The sequence below is a fragment of the Oratosquilla oratoria genome, chromosome 29 (assembly GCF_046742065.1).
Source record: "Oratosquilla oratoria isolate Oo_2021 chromosome 29, ASM4674206v1, whole genome shotgun sequence".
NCBI classification, from domain to species: Eukaryota; Metazoa; Arthropoda; class Malacostraca; order Stomatopoda; family Squillidae; genus Oratosquilla; species Oratosquilla oratoria.
Window position 1 is genome coordinate 23,125,407 of NC_134805.1, and position 23,953 is coordinate 23,149,359.

Below are 23,953 nucleotides of genomic sequence, written 5' to 3' on the forward strand. Positions count from 1 at the left end.
AATACTACTCAAAAGCTTGCTGGTTCCCCTCCTAGAACAAAGCCATGCAACTACAACAGGTCATGAGGGACCCAGCCCAGTGCACTGACTTCAGGGTCAGCAGCTCCAAGTAACTTCATTCAGCACACCTCTGAGCAAACAACACGTCCTACACTCTACACACCACCCCTCTGGAACTGTCCTCTCCAAGCAACGATTGCACCTCTACCCATTCCAGCGCTACTACACTTGACCTCGACAGCCAATGGAAGTACCAACTAACATACACCTACTAATTTCCTTTAATTTTTCTAGCTCTTCATGTACAGACCCTGATGAGAACTGACCCTCCACTGCTGTGACCCATGGCAAGGACCAGTAACTTAACATCGGTTGAGCATAGCCAACAGGAATGGCTGGCAGTAAGCCTCTACCCAACTCTGCACCTCCACCACCCCCCCCTTCCACTGTTGTGAACCACAGCAAGGACCAGGTACTTCATGTTGGTTGAACATGGCCACCAGGAAATTGCATTACTTCCATTAATGTCCGTTTACACCCTTCACCTTTTCCTCTACTTGATACACACTCCTTTCTCTCTTCATTTCCTCCCAAAACATCTTTTAATTTACTTTTTTCAAAATTCTGTCAGACTACCCTACTTCACGTCTACTCTTCTTTTTGCTTCTTTCTATATCTTTCACATGCTTCCCCAGTTCTACTTTGCAACTAAGCCTTATATGCTTGCTTCTCTTCCAACACCACCTTCACCTCTTTACTCCAGCTTTCATCGGCTATCCTTTGTTCTCTCCCATCCTCATTGTCCCACATACCATCTTATGCATTTTATCACTTCCTCTTTGAAACCTACCCATTCTTCTACAGTAAGTCCTCATTATACTGTACATTTGCATTTCTGAAAACCTTACAGCAAATTGAAATTACTGTATACCAAACCCATTATAACATGTGATAATGGGATATGGCAAATGTACCTTCTCCCTGCTCTTTCCTCATCAAAACATGAGCAGATACCGTATCTGTGAATTTTTCTTACCGTAAATAGAATCAAGGGTAGTAATTACCAAATACCATAACTGAATTTACCGTATAAGGAGGACTCACTGTTCTCCTGTTTCACCCCGTATCTCTCACCACCTCACACTGTTCTTTCAGCTTCCCCTGGTATTCTTTCTTTTTATCCTTTTCATTACTGGTGGGTAATAAAACAGCTCGTAAAATATCACATCTTTATTTACTAATTATGCTAATGCTACAAAGTCCTCTGTAAGGGGCACCGTCCTAGCCTCCTGATAAGGGGAGTTCATGACATAAAACTGAATCATCAACCCGAATTATTTTCACATTGCTTTCAGGGGTCCTACCCAAAGATACCCAAAATATGATAATTAGAATGAATTTTGGTTTACTGCCATTCTGATTACTGGAATTTCACTATAATACATGAATACTGAAGGCCTTCCCCAAATTGCCGAGGATAGGAGTACAAAAGCACAAGATGAATTATGTCCTACAAGTAGTACAGGAGATTTAGGAAGAGCAAAAGTTAAGAAATGATTCAGCATTATTCTGACTGGATACTTGTCTCCAAATAGACATAAAATAATGTTGTGCAACTCTGGTCCATAGGGGTGTCACCTAAGTCCATAAAGTATTGAATGCAGATAAGATGGGAAAAAAAAAAAATAATAATAATAATAAATAAATAAATAAATAATTATATATATATATATATATCCAGTCAATACCCCAGTATGGAGTTTGAAAAGAGGAAACATCTTTATAACAAATTAAATAAATAACAGTCTAGGGGTCAATACAGCTTCAGGTGGCCTGTGACTTGGTCTACAAGGTCTGAAGGGCCAGGTCCTACACCAAGGACAGTTCGAGATCCTGGGGCAATTTGGGTTCTTCCGGCATCTTGGATCAAACTTGTGGTTAGTCCTACAGTTCTAGCAGTTGCAGTGAGTTCTATTAGGTCTTCTTCATTATCTATTTTCACCACAACCTGTAAATTCAAGAAATACAATATTGAATAATGAAATTATAACTATTTGTATAACTCAGCACAGTTGCATCTTCATTACACATTACTACTATTTTCCTACACGAGAACCTGTGCAATGGACTAGTACTATTCTGCCCAGTAAGGATTCACTGTGTTCATAATGAATACTAGCCACCTCACAGCTGTAGATTCAAGTCAATTCCTCAGGGATTTAACATTTACAATTTTCCTGCAGAATGCTACAGAAAATTTAATTCTTCCCTCCGCTCTCATTGATCCTTTCAGGATTTGTGCATGTAAGGCGCGTCCTGGCCCGTCCCATGACATCGGACCTCCAAGGCCTCCCAAGGGAAGCTCATGGGGCCAGCCAGGTCGTCTGCTGACTGGCAGTTCGACTCCCTATACCCAGAGGACCACGACATAAATGCTAGTCTCTGCATCAGACCCTGTTGACACAGTTTTTGGACCTCCAAGGCCTACCAAGGGAAGCTCATGGGGCCAGCCAGGTCGTCTGCTGACTGGCAGTTCGACTCCCTATACCCAGAGGACCACGACATAAATGCTAGTCTCTGCATCAGACCCTGTTGACACAGTTTTTGCTACCACTGCCCTGGCATGGGAAGCCCCCAGGGAAGAAGGAGACTTGCGAGACTAAGAAATCCCTTCTCATCAAACCCAGACCTGGGAAGATTGCCACATCTTCCCAAAACTCTCTGCACATCAACAGTCTGTCCTTCAGGAGCTCCTGAAGGAGAATGCCAATATGTTCTCTGATTTACCTGGATGCACGCCCACCATCAAACATTGCGTGGAGCTACTCAACCCACAAGAGTTCAAACTCCACCACACCTACCCTCTTCCTTTAGCCCTAGAGCCACAGCTCCATAAGGACCTCCAACAACAGATCAAGATGGGAACTGTCGAGCCATCTTCCTCCCCTTACTGCTCACCTCTACTGGCTGTAAGAAAGAAGAATGGCATGCACCGCTTCTGCCTAGACTGCCGCCAGCTCAACATCCAGACCAAGTTTGATGCCAACTGGTAGGTGATGCATTAGCCATATTTTCTGGGCTCTTGGGAGCCTGTTACCTTTCCAAAATATCCAAAATAGATCTAACCATGAGTTATTGGTAGATACCTCTTGCTCTGGACACTAATCCCCTAACGGCTTTCAAGACTTGCTGCAGTTTGTTCCACTTTGCGGTCATGCCTTTTGGTATGGTCAACGCCCCAGGATGCTTCTCCCATCTGATGAGAACCGTTCTTTGAGATGTACTGCACACCTATGCCTACCTTGATGACTTGTTGGTGCCCACTCCGACATGGGAAGAACACTTGTAATCTCTAAGGGTCCTGTTAGCTTCTTTACAACACCAGAGACTCTGCCAAGGCTTCGAAATGTGAGTTTGGGTCCCCTGAGCTCCAATACCTAGGCCATACAGTAGGGAAGGGAAGGTTCTGCACAATGTCAGACTGGGTTGACTACCTTGCCCAAGGATAAGACACAACTCTGCTCTTTTATGGGCTCAATAAATTACTATTCCCACTTCATTCCTGCTTTTTCAGACCAAGCCAATACCCTCCATGGCCTCTTGAAGAAAAAATTCCCAGAGATCATCCCTTAGACAGATGCTACCATAGTTGTGTTCCACCACCTAAAGGATTCTCTGAAGTCTACCCCTGTTCTCCAACTCCCCCGACTCATCCATGCCTTTTGTTCTCAGAACCGATGCTAGCAGCACCAGACTGGTAGTGGTCCTCCTGCACCCAAATCTCCTGGACCCCAGATGTCTGATCCCAGTCACCTATGCCTCCCAGAGAGTGACTACTATGTGGTTGAACAAGAAGCATTATCCATCTACTGGGCCCTTCAGAAGTTCGAGATCTACCCGTACGTCCAAGAGTTCGAGCTACAGACAGACCACCATTCATTCCTGTACTTACAGTCTGCAGACTGATTTAACTGTGAATGTAGCGGGAAAGGGAGGAGTGGAGGTAGAATGTAGATGGAGAGGAACAAATAAATGCCTTGGGGGATTAAAGTGTAATGAGAATAGACAATTGGGAATGGATACTAAGAGGAGATTTTATGAAGGAGTGATTGTGCTGACAGCACTGTATGGGGCAGAAACATGGAGCATAAGAGAGGAGTTTAAATGTGTTGGAGATGAAATGCCTGAGAAGTATGGTACAGGTTACTAGGCTGGATAGAGTGAGATATGAGGTGAGGAGGAGAGCGGGGGTGGAAAAGGGGTTGGAGGATATGGTTGATGAGAGTACTGGGATGGTTTGGACACATGGAAAGGGTGAGTGAAGAAAGGCTAGTAAAAGAGATGTGGAAGGAGTGAACATGAGGGTGTGACCAAGGATGAGATGGATGGATCGGGTAAAAGGAGCATTTGGGAAAGAGGGGAATGTCTGTTGAGAAAGGAAAGGAGAAGGCATATAGGAGTGATTGGAGAATGTATGATGATGCTGTGATGCATGAAAAGGAGTGGGTGTGGGATGGGGGGGGTGAGAGAGTATGTCAATATTTTGACACAACCCAAAGGGATTTCTCCCCATCTTCTCTTTTTCTGCATGGGAGAACAGAGAGGGAGGTCACCAATTAAATGAAGTGGCCTTGCTGTGGTGTCCTGTGTCTTGCTACACTGCTTATAACCCTGGGCAGTGAGTGAGATGCAGGGATGACCTGTCATCAAGGAGCCAAGAAAAGAGAGTGGGAAGGGTGGTAAATGGGAGTGGAGTATGTGGGGATGAAATTGGTGGGAGTGGATTTATGCCTTTGACTGGCTACCTCTCTTATAAGGGGGAAAGTGCCATTGGTGTATGTATGTATATATTACCTTTGGTTGTCCGTTCATTTCCCATGTCCGAAGAATACCAGGCTGGTTCTGTTTAACTTGTTTGTATGCCTTCAAGGTTGCATGAGAACACTGTTAAGAACAAGAAACAAAGAAATAAGCCTTCGATAAAAAAAATATATAAATTTTATATTTACATATATATATATATATATATATATATACATATAATATATATATATATATATATATATATATATATACATATATATATATATATATATATATATACATATAATATATAAAATAAATAAAATTAATTTAGTCTGGTCATTGTAACCTACAGATGCAGCTACAGTAAAACCATTTGCCAAAGCAAGTCTAAATAAAATTCAATCAAAACAGCCCACCTATTCTACAAAAAATTATATGTAAAGTATAAATTTACTTTACTCTTAGTCAGGAACTGAATGCTCCACTTCTCAAACCTATTACTATTAAGAAATACGCTCAGACCACCACTGAACATATTTCAGAGACAACAGACAAAATCCAGTGACTCAATAAATTCCTGAATCTCCCCCAACTAGGATATCATGGCTAACTGAGAACCCATCCTTACAATCCTTAGAAAGTTTGACATAAAATCACACTAAATATGTTGAATTTATATCTATCAGATTGATGCCCCCCCCGCCATTTTTTCTGTTAAATTGAAGGATGTATATTCTTTTATACAAATAATATAATTCTGCCTGCATATGCATACAGTTACTGACTGTTGCCAGCTGCTACAGGGCTGTGGATTTCTAGTCTGTGACACTTGAGGCAACAATTATCACACACACACACATGCAGAGGAAAAAGTGACCTCATAACAATTTAATTTCAGCTGTAGGATGAGGAAATGGAGCCAAGGTATGAATCACACAGCCAAGGGACTCGATATTAGGGTAGCCAATTACTTAGGGTTGAAAAAAATTCTTTGAAGCATACTGGGAGGAATTCATTAATACCACAGGAATAAGTAGGAAATGGGAAATCTTTCCTGACATTTACAACTGGGGAGTGAACGAACATGTGCCAAAGACTAGTGGGAAGGGGAACCGGAGACAAGACTGGTTTAACAAAAAATGTGAAATGACAAAAAAGTCCACTACTCCAACTCTCATGGGAGGGGAGTTAGGTGTGAGTGTGTGTAAAGTCACAGCATTACTCATAGATCATTTATATATGAGCTCTGAGCTCTCATCCAGGATGGCAATAGGTGTTGATCACAAGTCCAACATGTGATCCAAGACCATGGTCAATCACACACGATCTATTGCTCCAGGTCTCTTGCATGAACCTCTTCAATACGAGTCAAATATTTGTACGCACATCGGGTTGCCTGATGTACAATAATCCATTATAATAGGTGCATTACAAAACATAAAATTACTGCTGTTATACTAGTTCTCTTTTCACCCTGAATAAACATAACATCACAGAAAATGTGATCAGGCCTGTTCACAGAATACAGGATCACTCAGCTACAACTACAAAATAAATATAATCAGGAAGCCAACGCCGGCGTCTTCGTATCCCCCGCTCATGGCTCATGATGCATACATAGGTGTTATTGTACTCAAGAGGTTAACAACAAGACCAATGATAATAATTACCTGAGCCGCAACCTTGCCTTTCCCCATCTTTAGATCTGATCGAACTACAAGTACTAATTTGTGCTGTCCAGAACCTGCTGATAAAAATCCATCCTGAAAAAAAATAAAGTAGATTAAACATCTTGTTTTCAAGAGCATCCAAGTTTCATAAACAACTTTATATGTAGATGTCACCAAATTGGCTTTGCAAAATATTACTGATATATGAACATAATTCCTTACATGACAAAGACAAAATTCACCATCCCTAACAGGTGGGGTGGTGCAGCCCTTAAGTCTAGCACTCAGTCTAACCTGGCCAATAAATCTAAAATTTTCAAGATGCACTTCCTTCCTGATTATCCAAAGAACAGTAGACAAATGCCATCTGCTTCCCACACTTTCACCAGTAAAATCAAAGCAAATTCATAACATAACACATCCATTCAATGCAATACATTCATATAGATACACATCAATGTAATTCACAAGAAAGGGGGGAAAATCTGCATCCAACAGCTATCAATGACTTCTGCTTACACTTTCAACTCCAAAAACATAGGGCATTGATGACAACGTCAGCCATTGTTACGGGCCTTTTGACACAAGCTCTTTACCTTCACTTTAATTTACTTATTTATGCATTTATCTACTTAACCGATTTTTGAAACTAAATTCCAACTCTTTGATCTTTTACCAAAATAAATCCAAAATACCTGTGCATGAATTATACAATGCCTGATCAAAACTTATACAAATATATATCAGCACCATAAGAAACAAAAAAAAAACAGGTCTTAGTGTGGCAGCATCTATTTTGTGGGATTACCCCCTAACCCCAAGAGTTGGGGGCTAAACAGCCAAAAGAAATCCCCTGCCACCTGCCCTTACACATTAGTGTTCAATAAACCTATTCAAATATTTAATGATACAGAATCTGTAGTTAATGTTATAACTAGTCAAGTTTTAAACCAATTGAAACCAGGAGTGAAAATCTTGGAACCAATCCATTACTCATTGCAAGGAGTAACTGGAAGTCAGTTAAAAATATTAGGTAAGGTTGAATTAGAGGTCATATATAAAAATGAGCATTTGCACATTCCAGTGATAGTTGTAGAAGAATCTGTTTTTTCTGGAGATTTATTGATAGGATTTGCAAGTATGAGAAAAGAGAGCATGGTCATACATCCTGCTGAGTTAGGGATCTTAGTGAAATCACAATTAATCCCATTTTTAAATCAACCAGACTTAGAGCCAGTAACAGTAATCAGAGAATCTCTTGAAATAAATAGGGAAGATAATAATGATAGGTTGGATAGTGGGGTAGAATGGTCCAGACCAACAGAAAATAGTCTCTTATAGTGAACCCAACTCAGATGTTCAAGAAATCCCAGAAATTACTAATTAATCAACTACAAACGAATCTGGTAATTGTGGAAGGTGGCATAATAAAGTCAATGTTATACTCCTGAGCAATTAACAGGGTAGAGTGCAGTTGAAAGGAGTCACTGTAGACTGAAATTTTAACCATCCCAGAATCAATTAGATTAAAAGGTTTAAAATTGGACTCAGGGATTTATAAGACAAACAAGAACATGGTAGAAATATTAGTGATTAGTACTTTGAATAAAGACATAGGCTTAAGAAAAGGTACACAAATAGGATGTTTTCAAGTTTGTACAAAACCCATTAAGATTTTAAATGAGTAATGAGGAGGTAGAATCACCAATTTCATCAACCCGTTCAGTTCAGGAAGAAACAGATTTGGGAGAGAAATACAAGAATCAACTAGAACCTACTAGTTGTCCTGAGTTGGATGAAAGCTTAGTTGCTTTGCTCTTGAAGTACAATAAAGCAATTGCTTTGCCTTGGGCAAAACAACTGTTTTAAAACATGAGATCAAATTAAAATCAGGGACTCAACCTATCTATATACCTGCCTACAGATTACTACATTCCAAACTAGGCATTGTAGATAAATTCATCACTGAAATGTTATTGCAGGATATTATTGAACATAGTAAAAGTGGAACTTCCCTCTGCTTCTGGTGCCAAAATCAGATTGTACCATGCGTCCAGTTATTGATTATAGGGAATTGAATAAATAGACCATACCTGACCAATTACCATTACCAGTAATAGGTGAAATTTTTAGAAGTTTGGGAATTGTGAATAGGTACTTAAGCACTATAGATATCAAGTCTGCTTTTTGGTAGATTGAGTTGCATGAAGACTCACAAGAATTCACACTCAAACAGGACACTGAGTTCAAACAAATCCCATTTGGGTTATGTAATAGTCCATTAACTTACATGAGATTAATGAATACAGTTCTAGGTGTATTTCTAGATGATATTTTAATAGGTTACAAACAGCCGTTGGGGACTTGATTTCATTGCTGTATTATACTGATGTAACAGTATGCTAAGTCAGTAGTGCATTGATTTTGCGATTGCTTGAGTAAGCTGTATTGTTTATGGGGTTTGTAACAGCCTTTATGATTGGAGAAAGGGTGGAGGAAAATTCAATTGGTTTACAAAAGTAAAGTTATGACCTTATGGGAAGTATTTAGATGTAAAAGTAAAGATCATTGGACTAAAGAAATCATGACATCAATGCGAGCTAACCTAGTGAACAAATTGAGGATTCCAGATGGGAGTCCCTTGGTGTAACTAGATGAACCAAGTGTATTACTATTCAGGAAAAAACAAAAGAAAATTTAAGCTCTGTTTAATTCCCCTCTCTTATACAGAGGAATGAAACTGGACTAAGTCAGATGATCAGGGGCAAAGGGGCTTCCTACAGAAGAATATTGTGAATGACTATCATACATGGTGATAAAAAAGTAAAAAGTGAGAGACAAAATACAAAACTATACAGAAAAGAAAGTTGGCCCATAGCAACAACAGAGTGGTGAAAGGGGACCAGAGAAGGTAAGAGTAGACAGAGTTACACAATTTGAGACACTGAACAGTACACCAACCACAGACATAGACACTGCTGTGCACACCTTCAATACAACCATGCAAAATGCAGACAATACATCCACAGAGGGAACAGAAAATCACACAACCCAAACTTTACATCAGAAATCCAAAGCCTCATCAGACTATGTGACACACTTATAAACAATACCCCCACACCTATCCCTCAGAACATAACAGGCCAAATACAAGCACACACTGAGATCACCAACAAAATACATAAACAAAAAACACTAAATTGGCAAACAATTGTCAACACATCTGATCATGAAAAAAAAACAGCACAAGACACTCAATATGCTCTCACACAGCAGTAACCATAACAGCAGTCAACTTATCCTCAGACAACAAGCAAACACACTCATAAACAATTTTGCACAGACAAGCCATCTCATCCCTCACCCTGACAATCAACACATCACTCCATGTAAGAAAGACTTCTCTACCAACCTAGACTACACACCCTTCACAGACAGCCAGACAAAGCATATAATCCATAACCTCAAGTACTCATCTGCCTGTGGCCCTGACAACACAAGTAACATCCACCTAAGGCACCTTGGTCCACAGTGCATACATGCGCTCACCAATATTGCAAACTACAACTATTCACACAGCATTACCCAACATCTGGTAGCATGGGAAAATCATTACAATCCCCAAACCCAACAGTTCCAGCATCACACTTCTCTGCACCCCTCTAAGTCACAGAACACCTCATACTACAACTTATTATGCCTTATACCCCCTTTGCTGAATCACAACCGTTTTAAACCACTACACTCCTCAAACACTCTGCTGATAAACCTCCCACAAGTTTTCAATGGCATCAATTCAGATAAACCCCCATACAGAACACTTCTCAATCTGACATAGAAAATATACAACATAGATATACCAAAAAAGGCTGTTCAATTATCTGGCACATAGAAATGCCTATGAGGTATACAATGCCCAATTATCACATACCAGATACTTTAGGGAACGGAGTACCACAGGGTTCAGTTCTATCCCCCACACTCTTTAATCTATACATACACAATATACCCACACCCCACACCTCAAAAATACAAATCTCTTTCTATGCAGATGACATGACATTTACATGCACATACTGTAATATCTGAAGACGCAGAAATACTACAACCATACCTGGACACACTCAACACCGGTGGCCAGGGGTAGTTGCTGCCTTTTGGCCCCCAACTCTTGGAGTTGGGGGGTGGTCCCACGACGTAGACGCTGCAGCTCCAGGACCTTAATGTCCAATTAAGGACATTAAAACAACACCCAAAGACCTTTATCACGCACAGATACTCTCTTCTCTTCCTCAACAACCACCAAATACCAGCCTCCGGAAACATATTCATAATCATATCACTCACCGCTCCATTAACACACTGAAAGACAACTCACTGCTGCATGCCAGACCCCCTGATATCCACCCTTCTGAATCCTCTCTCCCACGAAAGGACAGAGTCCACTTGGCCAGACTGCGGTGCGGTCACCACCCAGCACTTCTAAGCTACCAGAAGAGGCTGGATGACCGCGTTGTGAACAGCTGCCCAAGATGTAACACTTCACCCCATACCATACAACACATAATGGAAGACTGCATTATACACAATCATGTATGCAAACAACACAACATACGCTCTATAAAGGATTTGTGGGAAAACCCAGTTTCGGCTATGGCATTCCTTGGGGAGACGGGACTGCTCGGACAGACAGTCTAGGGAATGACAACAACAACAACAACACTCAACACCTGGTTCACTGCTGACTTAAAATAGCCCCAACCAAATCTACAGCCACATTTCTCACCAATTGGACAGTAGAACACAAATACATACTATGCCTCTCTATTGAAAACACTCAGACTGCAGTGGGGACACCATCCAGCCCCACTAAGCTACCAGAAGAGGCTGGATGATTGCACCACAGATAACTGTCCAGGATGCATCACTTCATATTATACAACACATTATGGTAAACTGCATTGTACACAATCATGCATGCCATACACACAATATACACTCTACAAGGGTTTTGTGGAAACATCCCACTCCAGCTGTGGCATTCCTCAAGGAGATGGGACAGCTCAGTCAGTCTAGGGAATGACAACAAAACACCCATAACTACAAAACCTTCTTAATAACTACAGCAATCACAATCTCATACAAGAAACTAATCCAGTCTTACAAATAATATTCTACACATTAAATACCCACACACCAAAAATGGCATTACAATTGTGATCTATAGAATCACTTAAAAGTGAAGGATCATTTTTGCATAAGTATTTTGAATTACTATCAGACCTCGCCCAACACGACTTCACTGTGAATGAAATTTCATGTTTACACAAAGTTATATCCCAGCATTTGCCGAACACAATCATGATTCACAATAGCACTATTTGAATAGCCTGCCGGGTTGTGTTGTGTGCCAGTGTCTGGAAAGGGTCTGGGAACCTAACCTATTTTTTCACATAAGACCTGCTATTTGCCAAACACAAATGTTGTCTGTCACAATGGGCTAAGGAACGTAACACTCATGCTGGGTAAGGTCTGACTGTACACCCATATAGGGTACTAGTTGCTCTTACATTTTTTAGTTTATCAGACATCCCTGAATCTTCCCTCCCTCACTTTGAATACTTGATCTAACTTTGAAAGGAGACTACACTATGACCCTGCTTCTACCAAAATGTCACACAGCTGGAAAGTTTATGACATCAGCAGAATGAATGATTTATGATGACAGGTGTGGTGTCAGTCTATAAGTGAGGCCCTTGAGATTGACTGATGGATGACATTCAGGCTCTCCAAAGCTCATGCTGTCTTTCACAACAGAAAGAGAAAAAGAAAGAGAGGGACAAAGGGAGGGAGAAAGGGGGAGAGTGAGAGAGAGAGAGAGACAGAGAGAGAAAGAGAGAGAGAAAGAGGATAAATTATAAATTATAAAAAAAAAGAAAAAAAAAAAGAGGGGATATACAAAGGCTATAAAGTGAATGGTGAAAAAATGAAATGCTGCTTGTCCAATCTAAAATCATTAACAAATTTAAACCTATGATCAATGAAGAAAATTTACAGGATCCTATGAGCATGTTGCATCTTTCCCGTACATTACAATTAGGTAAACACAGCACTTGGCTATAGAAGCAAACAAATTCATTCCCTCTCAAGTGCTTGGAGACATCCCAGACACTCTCGTTATGGAAAGTCAATGTGATGGTTGTGTGTAGTGGTTACAGACAGAAGCTACAGGTACATCCCAACCCAAAGTTTTCTCAATTTTAATAAGAAAAGGACCTGGGGTTGAGACCTACAATATTCTGACCAAGGGTCTGCAAGGCAAAGCTTGTCATATTTGCCCTCAGAGCTTCATATGAACAACTCTGGCAAGTTTTCCTTGATGTTAGGTTCCTCTGATTACTAACTCGTTTCTATCCTTTGCCTCAAATGCATCAATTCTGTGCGGTGAGACCTTTCATTAACAGACGTTAATTAGCTGTGTTTTCGCTGTGTTTTTGGTGCTGTTGTTTAGTGCGTGCAATCACTATGCCACCCAAAAACTACTCCAAAACACTGAAAACACAGCAAAAACACCGCAAACACAGCTAATTAACGTCCGTTAATAAGAGGTCTCACTGTACAGTAGCCGCGAAAAGTTTGGGCGCAAAATTATAGGCGCCCCAACTTTCCCCTAAACTCAAAACATGCGAAAAATACAACTTTCCACCCAAACTTTTCGCTATTTTTCAATGCTAGCGTTTGTACCCGTATTTAGCCGAGACAATACACACTATTTGGCAACTCTGTTTAGGAGCACTCGATGTCACATGGAGTCACTTTCTAAACATCTCTCACGGAGAGTAGTCTTTTTTTTGCGGTGGTCTCTGTTTTTGTGCCTTGATATCTCCGTAATGGGAAGTGGTAAAGAGCTAGAAAGAGACACAGTTGTTACAATCATAACCCTCTATAAGGAGGGTTATAAGTGTAAAGATATTGCTACTCGTGTGGGAATTGGAGTGCGTCAAGTGCAAAAGTGGACCAAGAAATTTCGAGACGAAGGAAGTGACATCATTCATACTCCAAAGCATCGCTCTGGTCGGCCAAGGAAGATATCAAATCGTACTTCTACGGTTCTAACTGCCTCCTACGGTTATTAGGAGGCAGTTAGAACCGTAGAAGTACGATTTGATATCTTCCTTGGCCGACCAGAGCGATGCTTTGGAGTACGAATGATGTCACTTCCTTCTTCTCGAAATTTCTTGGTCCACTTTTGCACTTGACGCACTCCAATTCCCACACGAGTAGCAATATCTTTACACTTATAACCCTCCTTATAGAGGGTTATGATTGTAACAACTGTGTCTCTTTCCAGCTCTTTACCACTTCCCATTACGGAGATATCAAGGCACAAAAACAGAGACCACCGCAAAAAAAAGACTACTCTCCGTGAGAGATGTTTAGAAAGTGACTCCATGTGACATCGAGTGCGCCTAAACAGAGTTGCCAAATAGTGTGTATTGTCTCGGCTAAATACGGGTACAAACGCTAGCATTGAAAAATAGCGAAAAGTTTGGGTGGAAAGTTGTATTTTTCGCATGTTTTGAGTTTAGGGGAAAGTTGGGGCGCCTATAATTTTGCACCCAAACTTTTTGCGGCCACTGTATATGCCATTAGTGGCAATTGTATACCTGTGGTACCACTGCTGTCTAAGAGCTTGAGACACAGACCTCTCCTCACCCCACTTCAAGGTACAATCTTGTAGGCTAGCAATCCATCCCCAGACCGAGCCTGGGAATTTAACTAAGAGATATACGAGTATAGATAAAGATTGTCAGTTTTCTAGATGGTCAAGGTCCTTGAATAGATCTTAAGAACTCAAATTAACCCCACAACCCTAAACCATGCCTTAAGGAGTTTCTAATACTCATTCCCTATCAAAATATAACTGTTCTAAGCAAAAAGTGGATGTTCATCACTACTACCATCAACAGTATGTATAAATGAATATTCTTTAAATTACCTTGGCTTCTCCCTTCCTTTCCCATGTATGAAGTAGACCAGGTTGGCTCTTGTTACCCTGTTTGCAGGTCACCAGGGTTGCAGAACACCATTAAAAAACGTGAAATAGGATACATTAGACACACAAACCTGTATTACTCACATAAAAAGAAAAGAAAATGGCACTAACTTGTTCTATTTAGTGTAACCCATACACTCAACATTACAAGTTCTAAAGAGCAGCTACCTTCCAAACCACATCCAATGAAAGTTTCTGTGCTTCTCTGAATCCTATTTAACAATACATGCTACCTTAGAGGAGAGAAGCTAGATGGAACACATAATTTTATGTATTTGGGGTTGCATGTGGCAGGAAATGGAGGAGTGTAAGCGAAGGTAAATTGGGGGACTGAAAAGTGCCATAAGAAATGGGCATCTGGGAATGGATGGAAAGAGAAGATTGTATGAAAGGGTGATTGTACCTACAACTCTGTATGGAGTGAAGACTACAAGCAAAACCGATCAGAAGTAAACTCGGAATGAGACCCGTGACTATCTTTTTCCACCTTTTTCAACTTGTCACAATGTCTCAACAAGAAAATAAATAAATACAATAAAACCAATATAAAGCTAAACACTGAGGCTACCATACCCATACAATAAAAGCCATCAAGAAACAGATGAAATCACATTTGGATGACCCAGACAACATATCAAACTACCACTTGAAACAACATCTGAGCCCAGGAACAACAAAAGCCCTCACAGCTATATTCAAACATTCTTGGTTGCACACTAATACCGCAACACAGTGGCCTTTGACTACATGGACGAGGAAATGGTGAAGAAAATCCTAGTTATACTGACAAGACCAAAATTAGAGTATGCAGTGTCACTATGGACACCCAGTACAAAAAAAAAAAAGCATAAAGAAACTAGAAGGAATTCAAAAAGCACTAACAAAGATGGCACCAACACTCAGCATGTTGACATACGAACAAAGATTGGACAAACTAAACTTATTAACTCTGGAGCAAAGAAGAGAAAGAGGCGATTTGATATCCATATCTAGAATTATGAAAGGAATGGAAATCCTTGATATGGATGACCTACTTAAATGGGACAGAAGAAATACAAGGGGACACAAGAAGAAACTTAAGAAGGACAGTTACAGAAGATCTGAAAAATAATAGCTTTCCACATAGTGATTGATACATGGACTAAATTGAAAGAGAAAACAGTGAGCGCTAAAACTATACGCAACTTTAAGAAAGAACTGGATGCAGAAAGATACAACTGCAGGTCCCTACGAGCATAGCTCTTCTCCCGCAAAATACAACTAGGTAAATACAGAAAAGAGCATGCATAATCCGTATCCCAAAACCCAACAAACATCCTACATATGTAACTCTCTTCTCTATTATATTCAGCCATTTAGGTCTCATCAATCCATGTTAAAAATCATATCAGGACAGATCATGACTATGATTGATGATTCAGTTTAGTCACAAATTTACCCCTTTACGGAGGATTTTGTAGTGTAGAATCTAATAAACCAAGCCCTTGGTCCAACTTGCTAGTGGCAAGGTTCAAACTGCTGCCACCTTGACCTCCACCACAAGTAGCAATGCTCTAATCCAGTCTGCCAGTGAACATACTAACCTACATCCAGTATCTATGTAATGTAACACAACATATATTGAAACTGAACAAAAGGTTGATCCTTGACAGAAGCAGAATATACAGACCTGCCTCATCAAACCAACATGTGTATGAACACACTGACCACAAAACCTGGTATTTATGGTTTCAGATGGTAATCATTTTGGTAATAATTCAAGTCATCATACATGCAATGTGTTGATTCTTATTTGATTTGATTTTTTTTTTTTTTCAAATAGTTTTCTTATTGTTGTGATGGGATCCATCACTCATTTCCATTGAAAAACACTTACTTTCTATTCACTTTCCTTACCCTTGCCCCAACAATCTTGGGAACTATACTGGGAAATCAGCATATACATGATCCTCTGTTAAAAATATTGTCGGTAAAAAAAATTCCCAATAGTTTTATTGCTGTCATGAAGGAATCTGACACTCATTTCTACTGGCAATCACCTGTTTTATATTCACTTCCTCATTATATGTACAGATGAATATGGCTGTACTGGTCTAAATATGACATATGTTAATAAAGGAATATTATACAATGTGTATGGTCACATTATCTTATACATCAGTCTCACCTTTTTTATCTATTGCTTTTTAAGGAAGTAATTTTCATCAGTAAATCATTGGAAATAAATAATAATGCTATTAAACTTTCAAATCAATCAAATTCATGCATCACTTGCCATATATCTATAGATGCTAATCACTTTGGCCTATTTTTCTTCTTTGCCCTTATGATATTTATTCATTCTACAATAACAGTTTTTAAGAAACATCCATCAAAAACAAACAATAGTATTATTACTATGTGGCAAGGACAAGGACATGGATTATTATTATTCTACTCATTACACCCACCCTTTCTACTCTTTCATGGAGATGGAGAGCAAGGGATAAGACATTGGCACTCCTTGGTATGTCTTAAACTAAGTTAGTTCATGTTTGCAAGTTGATCATCATCTCAGTTAGAATAGATCACTTTCATAAATTTAAAAATTAGATTACACCATTATTATTTGCTCCTGACCACATTATTAGAACTATCATTAGAAAGTACTCTCTTACTAACAAAATTGAGTAACTGTGAGCCTAATTACCATGCAAAACCTTACATTTACCCAAACTTTCAAAATACACCCTTTCTCTTGTAAGTAGAGTGACAATCACTTCATACACGTTAACATCTACCCAATATCCCTCCCATTTCAGCACCCCACACTTGTAAAGTAATCTTCATCTTCAACCATATTGCTCAGGCAAGGCACTAATACTCATCATTTTCATGGCAAGGCCAAAAAGCTCAGGCTATTATCACAAAAAATTGTTGGACTCTACACAAACGAGTTCTACGTAAATCTCCGGAAGTGCACACCTAAGCAATATATCAATAGAAAATTAAATATGAATTTTGTATATTATAATACATTAATGTAATGTATGTTTTTAGTGGCAGAAATCAATGACAAATAAAGTTGCTAAATGTAATACATTAGCTAGGACTCGGATGTCAGCAAGTGTTGAGACACCACATTTGTTTTTGTCTGTTGTCAAAGATAAACTAATGGGAGTTTAATAAACTCAGGTCTAGTCTAACCTAACCTCCAATGACCAATGGGATAAATATTTAGCATCCCTATTATAGGTCATCAGACTAGACTAGACCAATTTATTAGACTCTTGTTATTTCATCATTGACAACAAACTAAACAATCATGGCATCTCTAATCTTACCGATGTCCAAGTTTCGTCTAGTGTATTGCTTTTGGCAACATTTTAATTTTTTATTAGTATATTGCTTAGTTGTGCACTTCTGAAGTAACTGAGTTCTATTCCAATACCGCACAAACACATTTTTTGCTTTTTGCTTTTTGGCACTTCAAATAGCTATTTTTTCTATGGAATGATTACGTTAGGTTATGTATGTTAGGTTAGGAGCTATTAGATAATTAGTCTATTAGACACCATTCCCATATGTTTTGTAATTGCAGGATTCTAGAATTTTACCCAAGGAAGTGCTACCCAACAGAATGGTAATGGTACCTGTGGGAGAGCAGACATTAAGTTCAAAGACAAGAGACTAAAGTCTGAAACATTAAGTTCAAAGACAAAAGACTAAAGTTAAAAGTCTGAAGAAAGAATTCGCTTGAATCATCATCATTCATGAGCTCAGCCTTATGTAAACACACCTTAAGGGTAGTCTTCAACCCATTCACCTAAATATATTGGTTTGTCTATGTACTTACCTCATCCCACTCTTCTTTTTCACTTTCCCCGATGTTCTTTTTATACTCTCCAGGAATAGAGCCTCGAACTACGAATCCTATACATACACCTACACCCATGCCTACTAAGACACCGGGTTGTGTCAATAAATTTGTTAAGATGGGAATCATTTTGGGTTATTCCTGTACACGCCTTCACACTGTATTCAGTTACTGAAATCTGACAGCTGTTATTACTTGCTGCTTAAATACTTTGAATCCCTGTGTCACATTGCACCACCTGGAGACATATATTGATGTTTACAATATAAGAACAGGCGAGATGTCAAATTAAGTACTATCGTTATATAAAATCATATTTTCCATTGATGACTTAAATTTTGTTCGTAGCTACGAGTATAACAAAATTCAAGAATAATCTATAGGTTGAAATAATCATGGCAAAACACGTGCATTTTACTTTCGTTTATACAATGAATACTTCATTGTGTACTCGTTTCTAGTCCAAGTGTGTCACGGATACTGCCAGGACTTCAGATTGAGAACGCTGTTTTTTTTATTTTTGTGTACAGAATGTTACTTTTTCTTTCACAACATGATTTTCTTTATATTTTATCTTATAAATCAGGACACTTTAAAGATGAACTAATGTTTAAAGTACATACCTTTATACGGGTTTTCCCGTGTGCCATTTTCCTCGTAAAACTAAGCAGTGTAATTTATTAATTAAACAACTTTAGCAGATTTTTACTCTTATCTCCAGAAATTATCCTAATTTGTCGACTTTAACTTTAGCTAGCTTTGCACGGTATCGATAAGAGCTAAAGAACATCTAGTTTTATAGCTGGCCATCTGGCTTTATCATTTTTATGAATTGACATTTCGTCATACTACGTCATAGGTGACGTCATGGCAACACATTTGAGCAAAGTGAGAACATTAAATATAAAGAAATATATATTGATTCATGTAATGACATTTACATTCCGTTGAACTAGAAAATGTGCATGGGTATTAGGAAAGTACTCCACATTTTATGATCTAGCATTATGTAATTCTATTTAATTAAAAGATAATGTTATTTCCTTTGCTTTTCCCAGTTTGTAATAATAAAAAAAGAATATTTGTTCTACTATTCTCTTCCATAAATCAGGATTCTTAGAAATAAGTTGTTTCGTTAATTGAGTCTATAATTTAATTTCACGTGGCAATTTCATCACACCGATCAAGTCATTATTGAAAACATTTGTACAAGTTGGTCCATTTCCAGGAATGATTACAATTCGTCAGAAATGTCTGACAAAAAGCTGCTATAGTTGAATTAATACGCTATTCATTAAAACTAATAAATATCATATTAGGAATTGGTATTTCGTCATATGACAAAAAGTGACGTCATGGAAGTACAGTTGAGGTAGTATAACGCATTTAACCCTAGATTGGTAGAGGTGTGCCAATTGGATGAAACATATTATTCATTGGTGACATCTATATTTCGAAGAATTAGAAGATATATTTAGATACTGGAAATGCCTCCCATAATCTATTGCTTAGCCTTATGCAACTACGTTTAAGAGAAAAACTATTTTTTGGGTCCCCTCCCCCACACACACCTATTTTTCTTGTTTACACTGAACCTCTCTCACCGAACTACATGTTCCCCACGATTCCCCTCTCCCTGCATTTTATGTAATTGTATCAGGTTCATAGTGTGTTCTATGAGAATTTTCCACCAAATCCTGCTAACCAGTACCCCAAAAATACCATTGGTGGATCATCCAAATCTCCACTTGGGTACAACACTGAACATACATACATACCAAGGGCGTTTTCCCCTTACAAGGGAGGTAGCCATAGTCAAAGGCCTAAGTCCACTTCGTTCTCCACACACTCCACTCCCACTCACCCTCCTTGCTCCACCTGGATGATGGGTCATCCCTGCATGTCACCAGTCAGAAGCAATGCAGCAAGCCACAGCACATCCACAGCAAGGCCACTTCATTTAATTGGAGAATCCCCCCTCCATCATGCAGAAAAAGAGATGACGGGGAGAAATTCCTTTGGGCTGCATCAAAATATCAGCTCTGAACAAACCACCTAAAAACAATTAAACCCCACATATATCCATATCTGCCCTCACATTAACATGACATTATCATTATGAAGCAGCTTTTCAAGGTATCAATAACCATCTTGGACAATAAGCAAACTAAAATCAATATTATATATTTATTACAATGAATACATAACAATTATACTGGTATGGCCAAGTTGTATATGCCGAAGTTTACAATTTTAGTACAAATGTATATAACGAAAATAAATATATCACCCGAGAGCTCTGTGTTAATTGCACTATGGCTATATCATCTTTGGACGGTTTGACTAGTGATGATTCTATGGTATGAATGCCAGTTCCTGTTGGTGACAGATAACACAGACTCCATCATATGGAAATGTCCAGTACCTAAAACCTTATACTTTTTTGCTCTTCTGAATTCTATCCTGTCAGCACTCCACCTCACCTATTTTTCCTGACTCATTCTCTACACATACATGGGGGGAAAAAATCAAACATTCTTATACACTACTACTACTTTGGAATATCCTTAGAGATGGTTTTCAAAACCTTTGTTTAATTTTATGTCCAAACTTTGAACTACTAGAACTTTATTTTACAATGGAATTATAAGTAAACTAGTCGTGTGACAATAAACTCCGTATATGAAAAATAATAACAATATGGCATCCTTAACATAGTTCAAAACTAACACACACTAATTTTTGCAGCTCTTCACAAAAATAACCTTGAAAAAGTCACAATATGTATACTTAGTATAATTAACAACAGTGCTCATTATAACAAACCATTTTCTATAAAGAAGTACAAAGATAAAACAATATATACAATCTAACAATTTGCTACCCCAGTTCTCTCTTAAAGACCTGTGGCCACCAGGAAATCAGCTACCTATATAGTCATCCGTTCAACCCGAAGCCACTCAGTGAGGTGAGTTTTGTGTTGTCATCTAGGGTGTGTGAGTGAAAGACAGTTTAATATTAAGTGCTCTGTGTGGTGGCTGTATCTTAACCAACTGATATGTTACCTGGCCAATTAGGTTAGTGCTGTTTTAGTTTGAAGTGGTGACTTTAATGAAGGTGCACTACTCTTGTCTGTCTTGGGAGTGATTTATTTGTTCAGTTCATTTGTGGGGGAATTTACATATATACATATACCAAGGCTTTTTCCCCCTTACAAGGGGGGTAGCCAAAAAGAAAAAGGCATAAAATCATTCCCACCCATTCCATCCCTGAATCTGTTAAGGAGTGCTTATTTTATGGGTTATTTTATAAATATGTTGGTACTGATGGACTGTGATATGCTGGGAGTAAGTTATCTTTATGTTCAAGTAGAATACTGTTGGAGTTGTTTTTATATTACATGTGGAGGGCTGTATTTGTGTGATGTGAAAGGTGAGTGGGTTTGAGAGTTCTTGCATAGAACTGTGTCAGTCATTCTCATGTTTTGCTCCATGGGAAGAATTTTGGTTCTACTGATTATTTTGTTGCAGGCTATTGTTATTCTAAAAACTTTATTTTGAGTTGTTTTTAGGCTCTCTTTATTGCCTTAACCACTTCAGTAGAAGTCAAATTCTTGCATGCAGCATTAGCTGCCATATGTACAATTCATCACCCTACTCGCATTATAAAAGATAAAAACGCTGCTGTATTTCTCATTCTCAGAAAACATAATCAAACCAGTTCACAGAATCCAGGGGCAACTCGTATACAACTACCCGGTACAAAAAATATATATATAATCACGCCTCATGACACCTAAGTAGGCATCTTCATACCAAAGTGGTTAATTGTTGGGTACTACACTGGGTTTATGAGACAATCCCTCAAGAGGAGACACCAAGGCAATGGGCAGAAGACAGCCTCACAGAGATTGAACACTTCAAATATGGAACTACCACCATCCAATACCCAGTGTCAACTCCCCCCCCTCCTTCCACCTGGAGGCGTAACCCTGAGGAATGAAACAGGCTCAAAACTTGATAAATAAAAACACTTAAGTAACACAAACTCTAGTGTTTTATCTTTCTTCCTTAAACTCAGATGGGGTGCTATATTCTCCTCTCTTATACTTCAAACTATAACATAAACAAAATATTGGAAACAGAAATGCATCTACTCTATATTTTAAATATAGAGGGAGAAAATACTGACCTGCAGGCCAGAACCTGTTAATGGGTTGTGAAAGACAGTTGGGTCAAATATCTTGAAAAGGAGCATTTGTCAAGCAATCACTTCCTTTTCAGAAATGGAAGATTATGTATATCAAACCTGTTAAACTTTCATTCTAGAGTGATGTGCTACAAGAGAAGGCTGGTTGGAATGTGTTTACTTGGATCTGGAAGAAGCATTTGATAAGGTATCTCATACAAAAATAATATGGAAACTGGATGGTTGATAGATTATCTGTGACCACTTGGTTCCTGTTGTAAATTGTGCGAGTGAATCTTCTGGTGTGTATGTACTTACCCAACTATAACATACATGAAAGGAATTTTGCTTCAGCCAACCCTGTTAGAAAGTAGACTGACACTTTTGTACATGTATAAACCCTGAGACCTTACTCTATTCCTACAATGGCATCATTCAAATATACATACATATACCAAAGGCTTTTTCACCCAAACAAGGGAGGTAGCCAAAAAAAACAAAGGCATAAAGACCATTCCCACCCATTCCATCCCTAATACCTCAACTCCCCTCCACCCTCCCTCTTATCTTGGCACCTGGATGATCATTCAAAAATAAAAATGAAAATGGTTCTATCACTGCCATCTCAGGAACCCCATTTCATATATATTTCCAGCTTGATTTTGCCCCTTCTTATCACCACTCCTTGCTTCTTTTCCTCATCCAGCTTTATCTTTATTAAAGCAGACCCCAATACTTCATGTATTTTTAATTTACTTCCTCACCCTCTGTGTGGTACCTTATTCAAAGCTTTGTTAACATCCATGTAAATTGGATTTATGGTCCTTCATCTAGCTAATCTATAACATATCCTACACCATCAGTCACAAGTTTATCACAATGATTCCAGTTGTGGCCAACCTATGAGCACATTTAAACAGTAAGTGAATCTGCATATTGAGATGATGAATCTGTTAAAGTATTCCTTCTATCAAGGGCAGACCTTGTCCTGATATCCTTCAAGAACAACATTGGTATCAGGGATGCACTATAAGTTCCAAGTAACACATATGTCATCCACTTGAAGCCTGTAAAGGATGAAATAGTGAACATCGTTATCATTAGTTCTTGTCTGTAGGTAACAAAAGCAAAATTATAGGTATGATGATGTGTCCTTTTCACAATAAGCCTAACCATGAATTGTGTATCAAGAAATAACCTTAAACCTATCCTACATCCTCCTTATTGAGCTTCATCATCTACTGGCAGTAGAAGAAAATCCAGATGAAATATTTATACAAGTAAAGTAACTTGTAGAAGGCAATAATTAATCTTATTATTTTTTTTTATATGCTACCAGGTGATTTTATTCAGCTAAAAGACACCTCCCCCCCATAT

At 38.7% G+C, this 23,953-nt stretch overlaps 2 protein-coding genes across 5 annotated transcripts in view; both read right to left on the reverse strand.

The window, feature by feature from the left end:
- Nucleotides 1-1,215: 1,215 nt before the first annotated feature.
- Nucleotides 1,216-19,184, reverse strand: LOC143040658 (peptidyl-tRNA hydrolase 2, mitochondrial-like). Of its 3 annotated transcripts, none has more exons than XM_076211886.1 (5): nt 19,012-19,184; nt 14,476-14,532; nt 6,477-6,569; nt 4,855-4,944; nt 1,216-2,008 (listed from the first exon to the last, which is right to left on the reverse strand). In XM_076211886.1, the coding sequence occupies exons 1-5, from the start codon at nt 19,036-19,038 to the stop codon at nt 1,814-1,816; spliced, it is 462 nt and encodes a 153-aa protein (XP_076068001.1). In that variant the 5' UTR covers nt 19,039-19,184; the 3' UTR covers nt 1,216-1,813. The 3 variants fall into 3 exon arrangements, with proteins under 3 accessions (XP_076068001.1, XP_076067999.1, XP_076068000.1); XM_076211884.1 differs by lacking the exon at nt 19,012-19,184 and adding an exon at nt 18,368-18,734; XM_076211885.1 differs by lacking the exons at nt 14,476-14,532; nt 19,012-19,184 and adding an exon at nt 18,368-18,718.
- A 1,376-nt stretch (nt 19,185-20,560) lies between these two features.
- Nucleotides 20,561-23,953, reverse strand: part of LOC143040659 (solute carrier family 49 member 4 homolog) — a 37,360-nt gene continuing 33,967 nt past the window's right edge. For both annotated transcript variants that reach the window (XM_076211889.1, XM_076211887.1), the window contains exon 10: nt 20,561-23,643. In XM_076211889.1, coding sequence (XP_076068004.1) covers nt 23,489-23,643 — 155 coding nt within the window. In that variant the 3' untranslated portion in view covers nt 20,561-23,488. The remainder of the gene's footprint in view (nt 23,644-23,953) is intronic.

Coding starts and splice junctions, on each gene's coding strand:
- LOC143040658 (XM_076211884.1), bottom strand. CDS start 18,517: ATGATTCCCATCTTAACAAATTTATTGACACAACCCGGTGTCTTAGTA. Junction 14,533..18,367: donor AAAAAGAAGAGTGGGATGAG/GTAAGTACATAG, acceptor ACCTGCAAACAG/GGTAACAAGAGCCAACCTGG. Junction 4,945..6,476: donor AAGGCAAGGTTGCGGCTCAG/GTAATTATTATC, acceptor TGTTCTTAACAG/TGTTCTCATGCAACCTTGAA.